The sequence below is a fragment of the Ammospiza nelsoni genome, chromosome 1, assembly GCF_027579445.1.
Source record: "Ammospiza nelsoni isolate bAmmNel1 chromosome 1, bAmmNel1.pri, whole genome shotgun sequence".
In the NCBI taxonomy this organism is placed as follows: domain Eukaryota; kingdom Metazoa; phylum Chordata; class Aves; order Passeriformes; family Passerellidae; genus Ammospiza; species Ammospiza nelsoni.
Window position 1 is genome coordinate 139,858,270 of NC_080633.1, and position 21,277 is coordinate 139,879,546.

At 33.4% G+C, this 21,277-nt stretch overlaps 1 protein-coding gene across 3 annotated transcripts in view; it reads left to right on the forward strand.

Moving 5' to 3' along the window:
• The window catches only part of CSMD3 (CUB and Sushi multiple domains 3), a 581,587-nt gene that overhangs the window by 516,875 nt on the left and 43,435 nt on the right, over nucleotides 1–21,277 (forward strand). For all 3 annotated transcript variants that reach the window (XM_059467476.1, XM_059467484.1, XM_059467493.1), the window contains 4 exons: nucleotides 9,622–9,795; nucleotides 11,163–11,336; nucleotides 14,747–14,932; nucleotides 17,915–18,088. In XM_059467476.1, coding sequence (XP_059323459.1) covers nucleotides 9,622–9,795; nucleotides 11,163–11,336; nucleotides 14,747–14,932; nucleotides 17,915–18,088 — 708 coding nt within the window. The remainder of the gene's footprint in view (nucleotides 1–9,621; nucleotides 9,796–11,162; nucleotides 11,337–14,746; nucleotides 14,933–17,914; nucleotides 18,089–21,277) is intronic.

Consider the following 21,277-nt stretch of genomic DNA (forward strand, 5'->3'; position numbering starts at 1 on the left):
AATTGTGGAAGACAGCATGAAAACAATTTTTTTGTATTCAGAAAATTAGAATATACATCATATACAGCATGGAAAAAAATATATACCTTGCTTAAAAAAAAAAAAAGAAACAAACAGAAAAGCTAGTGACAGAGCAAATTTATAAAAGGGAGAGTCATGGCTGCCATAATTTCTCTTGCAACAACACTGCCTACTGTGTTACATCACTGTGCAGGAACGAGTGCCCTTCAGACTCAGAATAACTCAGTTCAATTCTTGTTTATTCCATAAGAAATTTGAGACTTGAGAGGGATGAGATCAGCTAATGACAAATTAGAAATAAGAAATATTTTAAAGAAGGTTGTTGTGAGAAAGCATAGGAAATGGAGGAAATTAAAGAACTATTAGAATGTGGGAGAAAGGAGATCAAATACAGCAGGGAGACTTACAAGGTGGGTATTTTAAGAAATTAATTTTGTGCAACTTATCAGTAATGTTCACTATCTACTTCTGATGTTTTTGTGCTCTCAGTTGTAAACATGCTTTACAACTGATCTTTTCCACTTTTACTTTCTGAAAAATGTAGTTCTTGGACTGAAGTGATTACCAATGTATTTCTGTTTTAAGTTTTTAGGATGCCCTTAGGAATACCCTTAAATGACATACATGAAATCCTACAGGATAAAGTAATACCCTTTTCAAGTATTTTGTTTTAAAATGCACTTATTTTTTTTCAAAAGTGCTACTGAAATAATTACATTTAATTGTTGTATTAGATAGCCTGATTTTAATTTCAGGTATGTGTAATTTTAAAAGTATATGACAGGTAGAACAAACAAGAATCTAAGTATCTGCAGTAGAACTTTAAAGTAGTTTGTGGTGAACCTAACCAGATATAGGTGAGAATTAGAACTGAGGTAAGCTTTAAATCACCAAAAATATGGACTAAAATCCAAGTTATGTTATTCCATGACATTGGGAACAGTAGTGCATGGTTTTGATAACAGCCATAATAGTGTGAGAATATGATGATAAGTTTCACAGCTCTTTTTTGTCTTTCTTTTCTCATTCTGACTTTTACTAAAAGATGGGTAATTTATGGATAATGAATCTATGGAAAAGCCAGAGCCCTTAACACAACTGCCTTCCTTTCTCAATCCCACTTTTTTTTCTTTAAATAATACCTAAATGACAAAGTAGTACTTCATGAGTAATCACCTTATTATAACAGTAGGAAATTGACTTCTTGGTCCTTATTCTCCGTAGCTGATGAGAAGAAACAATGTTCAAATTGAAAAAAACAAATGAAACAAAACAGAATAGAGCTTCTCAAGCACTTCTGTTGTCAAAGTTAAAAAATTAAATGTTTCAGGACATTTTATTGTGAAAAAATCACATTAGTCTTTTCAAATAAAAAACAAGCAAAGGTTAAAATCATGACAGTTGTGTCTCCTAGGTTACAAACAGTCTCACTATTTATTATGTTTGATCTTTTTCTGTACTGGTTACACTGAAACTGTCTATGTAATAAATCCTGAGAAACATTCAAAAACATGGAATAGATTTTTACTGAATATCCTAGTTATAAAAAGAGACTGACAAATCTGTGATTTTGTTATACATTTTCCTCTTGGAAAAATACTTAAATATTCAACAAGAAATTGATTATTCTTTTGTCTGTTTGTGTGAAAACTTTGTATATTTACAGTATTTACTGATTATATATTTACAATTTTATATTTTGCATTATTTCCTTTATTCATTGCATTAATTTTGTTTGCTTTAATTTAATGCCAGGAAAAACATTGATCATAAAAATATATATCATCATACTCTAGGTGTTTTTTTAATGTATTTATTTTAATATGTAATCAGATATTTAGTAAACTGGGCATTTCCTAGAGTGGACGTAAATTGGGTCTACTTTAATAACTCTATAGTACTTTCAGATAAACTTTGGAGTTAAATAGAATATGAATGGTGAAAAGCATTTCCTAAGATTTCTCTAGCACAAATTTTTCCCCTTTTTTTCAGAACATTACTTTTACACATCGTGATCAGGACTACTTTTTCCTTTTTTTTAAATGTATCTTTTGCCTATTAAAATGTTTTATGTCTTATTTTGGTTAGCATTTTAGACAGCTTAGTCAAAAACACTTAACAAAGTAAAACTAACACAGAAAAGTATAGCATGGTTTGAAAAGTCTTTCTGTTAGATAGAGTTCTTCTTACTGCCCTTCTAATGGAGCAGTTTTCTTAGATTCTTACAAAGAATTCTGATTTCTTTCTAGGACCTTGCTCATTGTAAATGTAATGTACAAAATTCTATACTTCTCTTTGGGGGTTATTTAACAGCTTCTCTCACTTGTGCTAGTTACATGACTGATAGTAATGTTAAATCTTGTTTAGACATCTCATCAATGAAAACTACATGTAAAGGCAGCAAAAAATAGGATTTTCAACCAATACTTAAACTCAGAGGAAAGATATGCACATTTGTCTTTTTTGTTGATTGTTGAGCTAACTCCAAGTTTTCATATTTCTTGAACTCGTGACTCTATCCTCTTCATCTCAGCTGTACAACACCTAACATTTATTTCTTAATACCTTCTTCTTTCTCAATACCTCATGGCATCTAAACATCCTGATAAAACAGATATGTTGATGTTCTCTCCCTTATTTACCAAAAGTCAGTGCCATTATTTCATATGGGATAGACTCAGCAACTTCTGGAACAATAGTTTTGTTCAGTTCTGCATATTAGTATTAAATCTCAAATAAAGATAAATTATGAAATATGATTACATTTTTAAAGGTCTGTAAGACTTCACATTTTGCTGTTAATTGTGATATGATCAAATGATGTTAATTCAGTTCATTTGGAAAACACCTTTATAAAGTGCCCCTATGAATTAAATGCAAAAATGAAGAATGAAGTTTATTTGATTAATAAGGCATAAGGTAGTGTGGTTCCCAAACATGGCTAATATTAGAGGAGCTTTCAGTAAAGGCAGATGGGTAGAAGAAATACCTTTTTAGGTTAGTGTGTACATTAAATGTCAACATTTTCACTTCCCACACAATAATATTAAGATTACCATTCTTCTCTTCTCTTAAGAGAAAGGCCACACTTCACATACTGTGTATTTGTCTGAATTAAAAAATAATCCATCAGATTGAGCAGATCATGAAACAAATAGCTGATTTAGGATTATCTACATTTGCATTACATATGGTTCAGAGAGTTTTCCTTGGACTATATCTGCTCTAGTCCTCTGGGCCAAATGCCATCATTTCTTATATGGTTTTAAGTTGTCAAAAAATTTGTTATTAATTTTGACTACTTTTTATCCAAAAGGAGATGAAACACGTTTTGTGCACCTAGTCGAGCTTCTCAGTGTGCTTCCTCTGAAAGGAAGCTAATTTGTTCATGGTAAAATCACTCAGCACATTTAAGAGAAGGAAGATCTGAACCAAAATTCTAATGTGAACACAACCTTTGATGTGTTAGCTGGGGAATATTTATCCCAGTTTTACTCAACTCTTTTTTCATACAAAAATACTGCTTTAAAATGCTAATGAGTCATTGTTGGCTGCCTGTTACTCGTCAAAGGAAAACCAGTTATCCATCAACTCTAAGAACAATGATGTCCATGGAATCAAAGAAATAGCATACATACGATCTGGGGCAAAGCAACTATGGAGGCTAACAGCAAAGAATGTTCAGTGCATTCATTTCTCAGTAGTATTTCATATATTTTCTCAATTAGCTTTCAGCTACTGAAAGGTTTCCATGTCTATGTAACCTCTGAAGTGTAACCTCTCTGCCAATACTTTCATACTTGAAACTTCTAGAAACTATATAAGCCACTACCTTCTTCATCTTCACTATTTTTTAAATCTCTTTTTTATACTCTTGGTATTTCAGTTAAGGGGGATTCTGCATCTCCAGTGTTACTGAATTAATATATCTGAGTTAGCCATATGCTTCTCTTTGTTCTTCAGTACCACTGTATAATAATAACTAGACTTTCAGATTAGGTACATGATGTTTCATCTTTAAAGAATTATTCAGCTGTTTCAAGGAATTCAGCAGAGAACTTCCCTCTGTGGGCCATGGATTAAAAAAAGATTTCAAATAACTTTACCATTCATCCTGAACAGTTTTAGTACAGCTTGAACAGCTGTAAAAATGAGACTCTTCTGAAAATAGCAAGAGAAATGCCCCAAGCCCTGTTTTGTCCAGAGCTGTGCCTTCTTATATCTTTTTATTAAATGGAAGCCCTGTAAAGAAGTAGAAAAAAAAATAAAAAGCAAGGAAATAATTCCTCCCTTTTCAGCTGAGGTCATCTTGACAGGTTAATTAACTTTGTTGAATAATAAATAACATAAATATCTTTTCAATAATACATTGGTATGTAGATTTGTTTCACCACTATGCTCATTTTTGAAACTACTGACAAATAAAGTAAGTACAGGCATGTTTTTTGCCTTTTAATGTAAAGATTCTGTATATATTTATTCCTGTTCTCATAGAACAACCTGCAGAAAAGAAATCTCATTTACAGCCATGGTTTCAAAGGCTCTGACACTAAGTTATTATGCTCATTCTTCATTGCTAGAACAGGGTTTCATGTCAAATTAGGTAATTTATTTGGTGGTCACAGGTTATTAATATCCTTCATTCCCAATCTTTGACTAATTTTGTTTTTTAATAATATTTCATGCAATTATTCTTCTCAAGTTTTACTAGACTGGAAATTGAGAATGTTATATTTCTTATTTCTTCTCTCAAATCTGCTACTCAGTAAAACCTTCACATTTAGTCTCTTTTAATACTTTTTTTGTAATTTTCACTTGTCTTTGCAAAAGTGGTATATTTTGATTCAGTATTACAAGTTACAGGTTATATTAAGACCCATGGGTCTCATCTGGATTCATAGAAATGCTACAAAAATCTTTTACATCTATGTCTTAGAAAAAATGGAACTACAACTACTCTTATGGTACAGCAGAAAAATAGAGATCTTGACAATGGACAAAGATGTCAAAAAAACAGTCTAGATGAGCTTAGTCTAATGTAGTCTAGAATCTTAACTTAGTGGGAAGTCAGCTATTTACTACCAGGGCACTAGAATTTACTTATTTGCCACAAAGCCCTTATAATAGGAGTTTAAATGAAAATCCTGAGAAACAATTACCATCAGAATTGATATTAAAAAATGCTAGAATATATAGCAATAAATATGAGCATATCTTTAATCTATAATGAATGTCTTGGAATTATTTTCATAGATAGCTTAATAAAAAATGTTAAAGGTAAGAATTCTACTAAAATTCATGAGGAAACACCTTACTTTTAGAAGAAATGAAAAAAAAAGCCCAGAATAGAATTTAAGTAATAATTGCTCTTCCAAAACAGGTGTTGATAATGATAGAGGTTCTTTGATGGTTTGAGAGTTGTTTTGTTTTTTCTTCCTCTAATCTTTTATTTTCCCCTCTTGATATTGGAGAAGTAATGATAGCTGCTACTATAAGTTGAGGTCTTAATTTCCTCTGGCAGAGAGCATCTCTATGGTTGTGTAAAATAGAGTGGGAAAATGCAGCAAATAATAAAAGTTCTGGAAAATATTAATGATTCTCTAACTTTTTTCAATCTTATGGAATTTAGTTATTTGCATGAATCAGTGGAAATTCTAGTAAAGTTCTCCAACAATTTCTTGACAGGAACTATGTACACCAATATTTAGACTTGTCATAGCAAACATAGTGAACTGCTTACCACATGCACCCCTTGGTTTTGGAGTTTTTTTGAAAATACAAAAAATAATGCTGAACCCATAATTTTGGGGTATTGGATTGTTTTTGTTTTGGGATTTTTTAACCTCCTTTTTTATTTTGTTTGGTTTGGTTTTAATGTTTTTTTATATATCCCTCAGTCACACTAAACTTCCACTGGAAAGTAGAGTAAAAACTGGCAAAAAATCCTGCAAATTCCCACATTTTGTTTGTTTGTTTGTTTGTTTTAATCTCTTTTAGATTTGAGATAAAAAATGTTTCACAAGTCTGGTATATCCTGTTTTTAAATTATACTTACTTACTTAACATTTTCATTGATTTAGAATTCTGTTTTGACAGAAGTACAGTTTTATAACACAGCATTAAAATATTCTTAATTAATTCAGATTTATTTCTCAGTTTGGAAATCTTAAATAGGGATAGAAGTAGTCTCTACTGATTTAAAATCATGTTTCATTACTAGTAGTGGGAAGTTCACAATTGTTCATGCAATATCGCTAGCACTCCAAAGGTATAACTGTTACACAGAGTGGGAGAAATAATCAAGACAGAGGGATTTGAAGTAACAGACTCATAGAACAGCCCAGGTTGGAAGGGAATTTGAAAAATCATCTGATCCAACATTTCATGACAAAGGGAGCTGGGATGGATTACCTAGCAACCTGTTTAGTCCCATTTTGAAAACGTCTGGTGATGTAGACTCCCATCACATCTCTGAATGGATTGTTCTGGGGAATGCTTGTTCTTACTGTCAAAAGAATTCTTTCTTATGTAATGATGAAACCTTTCCCAGTGCAGCTTGCGCCCATTGCTCTTCCTCCTCTCCATGTGACTCCATGTGAAGAGAGAGCCTCCAATATTTTCCTAGCCACTCTCTAAGTACTGGGATGCTGTGATGAGCCCCACCCTGCCTGAGCCTTCTCTTCTCCAGGAGCTAATGCCTCCAGCCTTTCCTCACAGGAGACGTTTTTCAGCCTTTGATTATTTTCATGACCTGCCTTTGCAGTCTGTCTGAATCCTTCTGCATCTTTCATGTGTAGCCTGGCAAGCACTGGATAGAGTGGGATGATCACATCTCTACCACTGCTGATAGTGTTTCTGCAGATGCAGCCCAGGATCCATTTTGCTTTCACTGTTGCAGCCACACTGCTGGCTCACAGTCAGCTTCTTGTCCACCAAGACCCTTGGGAGCCTTTCAGTGACACTGCTCCCCAGCCAGCGCACAGATCATGGCCTGTTCTGGGCTCTTTGGTTCTGTCATCCCAGGGCAGAATCTTACAGGTGTTTTTGTTAACCTCAGAGAGTTCTTTCTCACTTGCTCTTCCAGCCTGCCCAGAACTTTCTGTAAGATATCTCTTCCTTCTCACATGTCTGCCTCACCTCACCTCAGTCTGGTGTCATCAGCAAACTTGGTGAGGCAGCTTTCAATCCCATCATCCAGATAATTTATGAAGATATTCAATGTCATAGGCCCCATTACTGATCCTTAGGGAACCCTGCTGTGATAGATTTCCAACCTGAGTGCAAACCATTGATCACCACCCTTTTAGTGCAGCCTCTTAACCCATTCCCTACCCATCTTGAAGACCACCCACCCAATCTGTATCTTGCACTTTTGTGCAGGAAAAGGCTGTGAGAAATGGTGTTGAATTTTTTGCTGAATTTCAGGTAAGCAACATCCACCACCCCTCTCCTTGTATATAGATGTTGAAGAAAGTCAAATGAAAAGAAGTAAATAAAGAAAAAAGAAACTCAAAAGTCAAAGAAGTCAAAACTAAGGACTGAGAGGTTTATGACAATGAAAGGAATTAGACTAAGAGGATGGGAATTTTAAATTACTTTAAATTTTCTGAAGTGAGGCTGGGATATTGCTGCAAGACATATAGATGATTTGTAATGAATTTTCACCTGTTGAAGTTGTATGGTTTTGTAAAGTTTTGAAAAGTTGCAGAAACTGCACTGTGATCTCAGTTGCCTCACATGTTGAATTACTTCAGTTTTATTCTCTCTGCACAGGAAACAGAGATTGACCTTTCTGGTGAAGTATTCTGCTTTCACTCTGCCATAAAGCAACACTAAATTCTTAATTAGGAACCAAGCCATATATTTTAATTAAATGCAACTTGAAAAATATTTCCTTGAGCATGATCTGAAGCACTGCTGACTGCCTGGTTGGATTTTGATAGAAACTAATCTTTTACAACTCAGTTTTTATTCCTCATCTGGTTAGTCCTGTTTACAGTCAGAAATATGAGAGGATAGGGAAATCAGTTCCTTTGGAGCATTTTCAAAAAAATCTACTAAATGCTGAATGGATTATGAATTTCTTGGAAAATCAAGAAATACTCTGACAAAAATTTTTTAAGCATGTTATTCTATCTTATCCTAGAAAACATAATTTAATGTTTTTAATATAAGACTGAGGGTAACAGGGAGGGAACAAAGAAGGGTTAATATAGCTTTGAATGCTACCAGGCTTGGACTCCTGATAAGTACACAGAAGTCAAATTGGAGTCATCAATCTAATATATGTGGAGGTTCATATACTACTAATACTGAATTGGTAAATTCTGATCGTTTTATCATGTTTCATACAATGAAATACAATACAAAATTCAAGTTGTAAGAAAATGTAACATTTTCTCTTCTTTTCTTTTTTTTTTTAAATTTCTAGGCTCAAATGAATGAGGTAAAATGCAGAAAAATACATCAGGATATTAGAAGCATTTAAAATTTCAAAGGAAAAAACAGTCCAAACCATATTGGTTCTATATGCCTTTTCTTATCAGCAATTCCATGCTTTGTAGATTTGTTTGTGGGGGCTATTTGAGGAAAATTAGAAGACAAAAGGAGAGCAGAGGAGTTTGAGTGGCTGGAGGTTTGGGTTTTTTTCCCTAAAAAATATTAGCTGAAACACTGCTCTATTTTTTTTTTTTCTTGTCTTACTCTTCTTTTGGCAGTGAATTCTCTACCAAATGTCACAATCTTCTTGAAGTCAACCATTCTTAGAAGACTTTCCCATTACCAGATTTTTTGCTGAATCACAGTGCCCATTTTCCAGAATTCATTATGAAAAATAGCAACTACACAGTTTTTTGGTTTTTTCCTCAGTCTCTCTGTAGGCTAAATGTCTCTTTATGACTTTCATAATGAAAATACAATAATTCTCAGATTTTGACAATGCAGAGTAAAAGATTAGGCCCAGGCATAGACAGATTTTTGGTTGCCATTTGGCTGCTGTAAGATTTGGCAGCTGTTGTGCTGACTGCCTTCAACCAAAGAATGTTAATCTCTTTGGAATCCACTGGGAAGGAGAGAAAGAATGAAAAACATAACAGAGATCCAAATTCCAGCAATAAATTGTTCAAGTTAATTCTTTTATTTTTATTGTAAAAAGGCTATATTTATAATGCCCACATGGATTGATATCTGTAATATTTGTATTATTTTTATTTATGTAGAATTTTTCTCTTCAGTTAAATGAATGATGTTTTAATGCTGCCTTATTCATTAATCATAATCAAAATAAAACTAAGGTAAATAATACATGTTTTGACATATTGCAATAAAAAGGAATTATATTTTTAAAGAAAATTTTATTATATATATGACATTTAATCTCTTTGCTACATCATCAGTAGCTATACATTGCTATACATATTCATGATTACAGTTTTCACCAAGCTAATACAAATAAAGCTTTGAATTAGGTCAATAAAAAACCTTAAAAATATTCAGCATTTCTTTGTTTTAGATGAGAAAGTTTATTTAATGTTTATATGACATATTTACTGATATTTTTTTCTTTTTTTTCTCTTTTTTCTTTACCATACATAAATCTAGCTGGTCACTGTGGTATCCCAGATCTTATAGTCAATGGACAAGTAATAGGAGAAAATTATGGCTATAGAGACACAGTTGTTTACCAGTGCAGTCCTGGTTTTCGGTTGATTGGCTCTTCTGTAAGAATCTGCCAACAGGATCACAACTGGTCTGGCCAACTTCCATCCTGTGTGCGTAAGTAAGCATGGCAGCACATTCTGATTGATGTTACAGGAGTATCTGCGTCACACTAGATGAGGGTCGAATGCTCCTCAAAAGTATGGGGACACTTGTGATGTCTGTGATTCATCTATCGGGTGAAGTTGTCACGTAAAATGTCCACTGCCTGTTTTTGGTGACTGAATACCTGCGGTTTTGGATATGAAAATTCTTCAGAATGTGATAGGATTAATGAATGCCACTACTCTAATTTGAAATTGGCTTTATGACCTGTAGCAGCTTTTGGAAATGTTTAATGTGTATTTACTTTCACTGTTTCAGTTGGATAAGTAAATACTGTTGGAGTAAACTGTCAACACTGCAGATTGAAATGTTTACCAAATTTTTTTTCCTTCTTCTACCTCTCAGAGGTGCTGTTACTTTGATTTGTGGTTTTGGTGTTCTTTTGAGTGAATATTGTGCTTTGTTAATGAGATTTCTTTCTCATGATAAGTGTGTCAAGACATTACATGAAAGACTTTAAGTAATAACATCAAATTATGTATTTAATTTAGGAAAATTTGAGATTTCTCTAAGCACTTTAAAGTAAATTACCAGTATTTTGCAGGTAATATTAGTGTATTGAAACTGTATAAATCTGCCTCTAAATATCCTATCCTTGAAGCAGAAATTCTCTTAATGCCAAGTCATAACACACAATGTTAATTCATTTGTTCTGTCATTTTTAAATATGTATTTTTAATTACTGATTAACCTTTTTTTTCCAACAGTTGTTACAAAATAGAAGAAAATATTTGCTAAGTGTTTTTGGATCATTTTGAGAATATTAATTTGTGTCCAATTTCCTTACTTTTCTTTCGTCTGGTTTTTGTAGGCACAGAATATAAACTTTACCTTCTTTAGATGGAATTTTTATAAACATTAGAAAAATTTCACTGTGCCAATAGTTCTGGGGCATTTTCAAAAAAAAAAAAGTCATAAATTTATAGCTTCACTAAGTATTTAGGCCACAAAGATAAAATATTGAGTTGATAATAAGACAAATTTGTAAGAAATAATTCCTGAGGAACTAAGGTAGTGAAATATTTCCTTTCAATTTCAGACTATACATAATGAAAATCTAGTGCTTTCTTTTCTCCTGCTTCTTCAGAACAGTTTTCTTCATTTGCTTTCATTACTGCATGTCAAATTCTTTTCAGTTTATTTAAAAATTTAATTAAGTTCTTGAACATTAATACATCATGGAAAATACGCAGTATCTTATAATATCAAAACTTGAAAATACTAATATATCATTATTATCATATAATAAATAATGAAAAGTGATAACATCATGTTATGGTTTTGGTTTTTTTTTTTTTTTTTGACTGCTGCTATGCTAGCTGTCAGCTGTGGTCACCCTGGTAGTCCTATTTATGGAAGAACAAGTGGAAATGGTTTCAACTTCAATGATGTTGTGACATTTTCCTGTAATACTGGGTATGTTATGCAAGGACCGACCAAAGCTCAGTGCCAAGCTAATAGGCAGTGGAGCCACTCACCTCCTATATGCAAAGGTAAGAAAGCACCATTTCCAGGTTTCTAACTAAATGTTGTAAAATTAAGGCTGAAAAATAAGCAGAGGGTAAAGGAACACAAGACAAAATGATTCCTTTCTCATCAACAGAGAGACTGATTAACTAACATAATAATGTTCTTATTTATGACTTTTTGTGATGCTATGAGTTTTTACAGTCAGGTTGCCAGGATAACAGTTGCAGAGAAACTTTCTTATGTGTCTGTAGACTGTATTGCTTTTTAAAAAGTTGTCTCTACAAGTTACTGAAGCAAAATTATGGAGAGATAATTAAGAGCTTAAAGCCTGAAATAATTTTCTCTGCATTTTTAGACAATATAGTTCTAGCAGACACATAAGAAAAGCTACTTTTCTTCCTTTTACATTTCCATTGGTGCTTCACAGAGCATCTTGACTTTGAAAATTGCTATTCTAATTTATTAATGTTGTCCATTTCTGTTCGTTCTCAATGCTTCTAGATATTCTTTCACTTAGAAAAATAATTCTTTCACTTAGAAAAATTATAGTATGGTATTAGTCCTATTTAATTGTTCAAAAACAGTTTTAGCAAGGTTTTGTCATCCCTATATTTTTAAAATTTTGATGTGTTTTTAAATAATTTGTTTTATTTAGAAAAACGTACTTTTTGCTGTAGCTTGCATGTACATATGCAGAAATTCTAATGATTGTTCTTCAGCATTTTCTCTGCAGCTTCTCTGTATTTTTATCTGTGCATAAACTAAATAATGTATTTTTATAGAAGTTTTATTGACTATATATATTCTTTTCAATAGGTGTTCTCCACTTTCATTTCATTACTTTCCCCTAAGAGATACTGCCAAATAGTTTACAGAACTTAAATTTCCAAGGAACCCTTTGTTGATGAGAAGACATTATTTTCTAAATTTACAGTACTAAACATGTACTGTGTGTTTAGGGTACCTGCTTAATCTCATCTTCAATCCAGTTGCTATCAGTCACTTTGGTTTTCTTGTATTACAGAGTGCCAAAGTGCTGACAGCTTATTGGCATGTAGGGATTCGTGAATAAGTTGTTCAGGTTGCTCTTTGAAAGTTTACACAGTCCTGAAATTGTATATTGGTTTTAGGAGAGATTTTAAAAACAATAAGTACTAATCTTGTGTTGGACATCATTAATCATGTCAGCAATGTGCAGTGAAATCCATTCTAATGTGATTTTGTTTTATTTGCTTTGAAGTTAAATAATAATACAATGTTACCTTACATATTTGTAAACTACCAAAAGTGCAATATTATAGAAAGGCGGCACACTGTTGTGAAGTCCTTCCTTTTGTCCCATAAATTCTTCATGTAAATTCAGTGCACTTGCTGTTATACTATAAACAACTTTATTAAATGTCTAGCTTCTTAGCCAACCATAATAATTGTGTAAAACTACTGAAATGGTCAAAGTTCCTTGTATTTTGTTTCAAGTGCTCACTACTCCTGAATAATGAATAAACTCTTTTCGTTACTTTAAATATATGCTTAGTAACAGGAACATGGACAACATTGTCAGGCCCATGGTGTGATTCTTAGGGCTGTCCTGTGCAGGGTCAGGAGCTGGACTTCAATGATCCTTGCAGGGGGGTAAACAGAAAAAAAAGACAGAAATGTAGCTCAGGCCTTCCTCCAGGAAAAGAAAAATATTCAATATTGACCATCAATGTAGCTAACAAATTGTACTGTCCTTTACTGTTAAAGAAGTCAAATACAAGCAGAAAGGCATTTCTGTCCTTGGAAAAGGTATGTTTTCTAGGCTTATAGTATCAATATTTGAGACCTGCTAGAAGAAGCACACAAGCAGGCAAAAAAATTTAGAATAGTGGCTAGAGAGGACATGAGCCATAAAATGACTACATTAAATGATTTAGGTGGGAAAAAGGATCTTGAATTGCATCTGGCAATACCAGTTTTCCTTTGCAATTTACAGAGCTTTTCAGCATATTTTAATAATTTCATATACACACATCCATGAATATTTATCTCTGAAATCCATCAAATGTGAATGCACGGTCCTGCACCTGGGGAAGGAAGGGTAACCCCAGTAACCCCATGCACCAATACAGGCTGGGGGTGGAAAGCAGCTCTGCAGAGAAGGACCTGGGGTTCCTGGTGGACAGCAAACTGCCCACAAGCCCAGCAGTGCCCGTGTGGCCATGAAGGCCAGCGTTGTCCTGATGTGCATTGGCAAGAGCATTGCCAGCAGTCGAGGGAGGTGATCCCACCCCACTACTGAGCCCTCGTCAGGAACATCTGGAGAACCTGGAGTGTGCTCAGCTGAGTGCTACAAAGATTATTAGGGACTGGAGCATCTCTCTTACACAGACAGGCTGAGGGAGCTGGGCCTGTTCACTCTTGGGAAGAGGTGACTGAGAGGGGACTTCATCACCGTCAGGAACTGAAGGGAGGATGTCAAGAGGATGGAGCCAGGCTCCTCTTAGTGGTGCCAAGCAAAAAGATGAGATGCAAAAAGATGGATAGGAATTGATGCAAAGGAAATTCCACCTGAATACACATGCAGATATATAGACTTGCACATAGGTGTGTGCAAGTGCATGTATATAAACATGAAATTGATTATAAGGGTATGGGGATAGTAATTTTTACGGGAACTTTGGTTTTCTAGAAAAACAAAATTATTCACTTTGAATAAATGATGATGTGTTTCCTTGACCAGAGGAAACCATATGAAAACTGTTAAAATAATCTTCATGACCCCCAAAAAAGGTATTATACTGAACTCACCAGTAGCTGCAAGACACAAGGAGGAAAAAATCCATATTCAGAAATTTTCAAAAATATAACTTTTTAAGTGCTAAGAACTCAAAAAATTCATCCGTATTCTTAACCATTAAAGTTGACCTCTATTTTTAAAAGCTCTTACCCACTTGTTGGGATATGTTCTTATTCTGTCAGGTTCACCACAGTCTTACCTAACTGACCTTGTGCCCTTTAGCTCAAAACATCTGTCTTACAGGTGATCCATTATCAAAATGTTGGTATAGGAACATAAGTATGTTTGCATTTCTGTGTGTGTTAGACCAAAATCACATCTAGCCCCAAAATATGTTTCTATTTGTGGACAATAGTGTGTGTCAAGACAGGAATGTAAATTCGTTTTATTGGTATGTTCAGTAATTTTTAGTGGCCAATAATTTTACAGTATTACCACACTATAAAGAAGCATTTCCTTTTATTTGCTCTGAGTTTAACACCTTCTGGCTTTAGCATTTTGTTGTTTCAGTTCTTCTTCCTATTTCACTACCATTATATAAAATGTTAGGATGTATAAAACCAGCAACACATTGGATGTTTCTTATACAAAGAATAGGAGACCATTTTAGGAGACTGTGTTATTATGGCTCTCAAGTTCTCTTTTTCTTTTTAGTGGTCAATTGTTCTGATCCTGGAATTCCTGCAAATTCTATAAGAGAAAGTAAAATTGAACATGGAAATTTCACGTATGGCACAGTGGTATTTTATGACTGCAATCCTGGATATTTTTTGTTTGGCTCTTCAGTTTTAATTTGTCAACCAAATGGCCACTGGGACAAACCTCTACCTGAATGCATTAGTAAGTAGATAATGAGTTTGCTTCTACAAGGAACGTGGACTAGACGAGGCATTATTTTACACAACATTTTCATCAGTCTCATGACAGCAATTATGAAATTCACATTTATATACATTTGTGTGTGTGTGGTTTGGATGGAGGGTCTCAGTAGCTGCTGAAATAGCAGTTATATTACTCTTGTATGTAGCAAATAGCATAGAATACTTATGAAATGCAATAGCCAAACAAACATCTGTGAATGCTCCAGCATAATAATCCCTGATAGCAGATATGCAAGGTCAAAACCTGTCCATTGACTTCACCAGTGATAGCACTGTAGAACACCTAAGATGTCCTCTGGACAGTGTGCTCAGTTTGCCACACTAACAGAGGTACCCGAGCATCATACTCATACACAACCTATTCACTAAGGCAACTGCATCAACACAAGTAGGTTATTTTTATTCTGATTTGTCATGAGCAACTTTCTAACTGTGATGCAGATATAGCCAGAGATGTTTCTTAGACTTTTAATTGGCTGAGACATTGATTTACCTGGTTCTCTATTAGTCTGTGAAAAGGGTTTTGTTTAGGATCAACATTTTTCACTGAGAAAAGGCTTCTTTTCTAGACATGGAAAGGAAAACAGTCTAAAGGTTACTTATTCAGGAATCATGGACTGATATTTGCAATACTGAAGGTATTTGTTCTCGGGAGGCTTCACTAGTTCTACTATCACCTCTATATAAGAGGTGATAAAATAAGAATAAAATAACCTTTTTTTCTTGTTCGTGATAAAAATTTCAGTTATGGAACTTGTCTCTTTCTTTGATGGGATAAGTAGCTTGATTGCAAGTCACAGTTAAACCTAAAACAAAGTGTCTGTTGGTCACAAGTTAAATTTCAAAGGCAACATTACCTTTTCAAAAGGAGAAATATTCCTTAATAGTAAAGTATTTAGAAAGAGAAACTAATTTAAAGGTAAAGTTGCAAAGACTTTTTTCCTTCTACATTTGCATTTTAATCTCTTAGTGATTTTTTATCTGAATTGTCACAAGTAATTTAATAATGCAGCCTTTTTTCTTCTTTTAAAAGAGCTTTGGGAATAAAAGGGATGTATATAATTTTGAAAGGGCATTTTCTGCTTTATTTGTGTCATTTTCATAGAGGGGTCAATGAATTCTACCTAAGTGGTATCCATGATATTTTGTAATCATAAGCTTACCAGAAGTTTTTAAGAGCCTTTTTTAAGAGCTTCTGGAGTGTTTTTCAAATTATTGCTGGAATGAAACTCTTTACAATGGTGTGGATTGATAGCACAAGGAATAATGCTTTAAACTAAAAAGAGTTTGTTTAGATTAGATATAGAGATGTTTCTTTGTTTTTGGTTTTGTTTTAATGAGTGTGGTAAATAGAAGAAAATTAGTTAGAATTTGAAAAAAAAAGAAATTCAATCAACTTCTCATATGAAATCCCAGCCTGAAAACATTAGTATCAAATTAAATTTTATAGAATTCATAATCATATAAAGGGTATTGTTAAGGGTGCTATAATTTTAAAGTCAATTATTAGGGATCCAAGACTTCTAGATATAAATGTAAACAGAAATTTGTGTACAGGAAAGCCCAAAGGTGAAAACTTTAAGGTACCAGTATGATATTAACTGTTTCCTGAATGACAGCTGACTAGGGCAAAAGAATCAATCAAGAATACTACAGATAACAAAATCTTCTGAAAAACTGTGAATGTTCTTCAGAGGATAAAGGTCTGATCTTGTTGAAGCCTGCATGACCAACATGCCTTGTTCTTGATAATGTTCTGAGTTTTCATTCTTAGCAATTATCCATAGCTGATAGTAGATTTTAGTTAGAAGCAATTGATTAAAAAAATAACACTCTGACAACAAGTGCTTGTTATATGAAGTTGACTATTCTGGCTGTTTTACTCAAAGTCCTCAAAGCAGAACAGTCACAGGGGTCAGCAACACTATGTAAGAATCAAAGTTGATCAATAGTTTGCCATATTCCTAAATCCTTTGTGATCCTGTCAGGAAGGTTCCGCACCGTGAAGGTTGGACCTTTGGGAGAACATGTCATTCAATGCAAATCAGTATATACATAAATTAAAGCTCTAAGACCATAGTAATATTTTAAGAAAGAAAAATTGCCATATATGATTTTGGTCTTATGCTGTATTGTACAATCATGGTACTATTGCATGCATCTGAAATGCCATGGAATTGAACACATCCTTGACCCCGATCAGGCTTCACATCTGGATTTCTCTTTAATAAAGAAGTCCTGCTGAAAATAGTATTTAATGTGATGAAATTTTCATAAATCATAAAATCTACAAGTACAGTTGTATGATTTAGCAGCTGATTCTACTACACTAATATTTGCAGACCTAATTTGTGGGCTTCATGGTACATAAGTGCAACTATCTCTGGCAAAGACAGTCTACATACCATGGACAGATGTAAGATAAATCAAACATCAGGCCTAAATTCAGTTTGTGTACACAGTGGATTGATTTATGAAATTTTGGTTTATGAATTTTTTTTTTGCATTTCCTAAACTTGATTTATTTAGCTTGCTTTTAAATTAACTCCTTGTCTTGAATTATTAAAAGAGGGATGAATTTCTGCATATTCTCTACCACAGCAGTGACTTTGGCAGATACTGTGTTCCTGTAATTTTTCTCTGAAGAGTATAAGGTGTCTGTATGTGTTCATGACATAAACATCAACTTAGTGAATGAGTGGTTTTGAACATCTATATATGTATCTAAAATATTTTTTTTGACACCTCAAAAAATTTCTTTCATAGCTTTTGGTCTGAAGCATATTTTGCATTCTAATCCCATGATCTTCCCCCTTCCTGCAAACCCTAAAAATGTTAACCCCTTCACAAAGTTTATGTGTGCAGTTGTAAAAATGAAAACTAAAAATTGCACGATCAGTGATAATAACCTTCTTTTATCTCCAATAATTATGCATTGTAGTGATTGACTGTGGACATCCTGGAGTTCCTCCGAACGCAGTCCTGTCAGGAGATAAATATACCTTTGGTTCCACTGTTCATTACACCTGCACGGGGAGGCGGTCGCTCTTGGGGCAGGCGTCTCGCACGTGTCAGTTGAATGGACACTGGAGTGGATCTCTTCCTCACTGCTCAGGTAATATTTGTGAATTAATGACTGTATCCTGAAATGGTTTTAAATATATTTTGATTTTTTCAGAAGGCCATTTAAAAATCTGAAAAATCATGTATAAAGCTGAATTACCTACTCAGTAGAAGTAAAAAGTAAAACCAAAGTAAGCATAAAGTATTAGCGAGAAAATAATCTGGAAGAAGTAGACTTTCCTGGTGGCACTTAACATGAACAAGAAATTTCACATTCGGTTGACTGTTAACCAGTTTGCTTTGAAGATATTTTTTATGTGATTTCTGGCAATAGTGTTTATTTCCACAGTGAAATCTTGCAGCATTGTCTCTTCAAGATGATGGGTTAATTTTCTTATATTTTTTCTTTCAACTTGCAAATGTCTACTGGCTTGATGTCACCTCAAATATAACTTGATTGTGTAATACATTCATCTGTATAATAAGGCCAGGTAGGATCCACATAATTTCAAGACAGGGTACTCAGTTTTTGAGGGAGAACTATCTAATCCTTGTTTAGCCCTCAATAAAGTCAAGATATGTTTTCTGAAGAACTTTTTGCTTAGGAATATTGTATTTCAAAACTTCATTTTGATTCACTTTAAGAGCAGTGATCAAGTGAAAAACCGAAATCCAAGTCACACACTAATTTAGGATTTGATTAGATCCCTTTTGTTATTAAAGACTATGTAAACAAATACTGTTATGAAGGTTAACCATGTTAGCAGTTTTAATTCTCAGTAAATACTGGTGGAAGTTCTTTCTTGTCCTGCATAGGTTTAATAATTTAATTGAAGAAATCAGAGGAGTTTTGAATCTTATTTAAACCCATGCAATTCAGAGAACTTAGACATGTTAAATGGCAGAAAATAATAAGAAAATAATTGTCATGGTTTTTCTTAGATTAGATCTATGCCAAAACTAGAAGTGAAAAATAACTGATGTACAAGACTGACTATGCTCTACTAGTTTCACATTCAAAATCCAAGCTTCTTTAAAGTATTAGTAAATAATAGCATCATAGAATGGTGGAAGTCAGAAGGATCTTTACATCATCTAGTCCAGCCTCTTTCCAGTGACTCACTGCACACATCGTAAGAAATGTCTGCTTTATGCCCAAACTAAACTTAGCCGCTTTCAGTTTAAAATTGTCCCCTCTTCTCCTGTCACCACAGACCTTGATAAAAAGCCACTGTACATCTTTCTTCTATATTTCATGTATTGAAAGGCCACAATGGAGTCTTCTGGAAGCCTTCCTTTCTTAGGTTGAACAGCCCAAATTCTCTCAGCCTTGTTGCACAGCAGAGGTGTCCCAGCCCTCAGATCATATTTATTGAATTCCACTGGAACTACTCTAAGAGGTCTTGGTTTCTGTTGTATTGGAAACCTCAGAAATGGGTACAGTAGTCCAAGTGGCAGTCTCACATATTCCAAACCTTTTTGGTTTTGGTTTTTTTCCTCTCCTGCCCTTATCTCTTCAGTGTAATCAGTTATAAACTGATTATCAGCTGCAGTTTCAGGATACAAAATTTTACATCCCAAGGCACAGACATAGTTGAAAATAATATGAAATATTAAAATAGAGCTTCTTGTTTAAAATATTGCATTAAATTCTAAAGTGTTGGAAAAATTTTTCTCTATCTGAACCTTCTCTAGCAAACTCTCAAGAACCTAAAATGTGGCATAACATAGAAAAATATAAACCTAATTTAATCCTTAAACTTTCCATTAATAAAGCAGAAGGAAATTTGTCACAGTGAAGAAAATTATAATCTTATAATCTATACTTTTAAAGATATGCACTAGAAATCATACTTTAATGCAAAATAATCTTATTTAATAAATAATTATATATTTAGGTATTTGCAAATTGGAACTATTTTAATACAAAGTGGTTTTACAGCTAGAAAGAACTCATATTTGTTTGGGGGGAAATATACTCTTTAGATCAAATCTAAGGCTACTTGTAGTTTTTCATAGTATTAATAATAAAATATTAAAAATCTAAATTGTGAATTTCAAAATTAATTTAATAAATAGACAAAAATATCAATGAATATAACCTAAAAATACACATGAAAATATGAAAGCAGCCCAACTGGAAATAGGGCTATTCTATACTATTTCTATTCTATAGTATTTCTCTTATTAAATTAAAGAAGTGTTGAAATATCTCAGGATAATATGAGTGAGGTTCATGAAATTATTTAAATTGTTTTTCTACCTACACATAGGAAACTATAATCAGATCTAATTAATGTTTCTAAATTCATTTAAAAAATTCCTTGACATAGGAACATTTGAATGTTAACCATAATGAATCAAATTGTACAGAATATAACTACTTTTTTCTTTAATGTTACCGTACCCAACTATAATTCTTAGAAAAATTTTGAGATTTTGTCTTCAAAGTTTAATACTGAAATATTTCTCATTATAAAATAATTTGCAGTTCATGATAGAGAATTTCTATATTTTGCATCTAAAACATGGTAAATCATCAGCTTTTATTATTAGCCTTAAATTGGTTTCTTCATATTAATGCATATTAAAACATTGAATTTTGCATGTTTGTTTAAATTATTCATAATTTATAATATAGAATATTTAACTGAGTAAAGATGCAGCACACTTGTCTTTTTAGTATGTGAAAAAGAATTTAAAAAGAAAATGCTAGATCAGTGAACATAAGGTTACTAAATTTTGTATCATCCTTATGACAGTTTCTTGTCACATGACATTGAGCTAGAAGGAATTTTCCTGTCCCATTGATATATACTGTCATTCATAAACACTTTTCAATCATCATATGCATAGCAGATGCAGTCGGAAATTTTTTGCAATGTAGAATTCCTCATAAGTGCAGCAAGGGTTGTAAATAGTCTAAATATCCTCCATTTCATCAAGATTAAATGTCAACTGAGAATTTTTTACACATGTGAGTGAAGGATGGCTCATAACTAACTGTAAAAACAATTTAGTTGAGTCTGCATGAGGTAATAAAAATATGTTCTCTTAGACATCATCACAGTCTACAATTTCCACCTGAGGGGAAGAGGAGGGGCAGGCGCTGATCTCTGTGGGGAGCAGTGGCGGGACCCAAGGGCATGGCCTGAAGCTGTGTCAGGGGAGGTTTAGGTTGGATTTTAGATAAAGGTTCTTCACCCAGAGGGTGGCTGGGCACTGGAACAGCTCCCCAGGG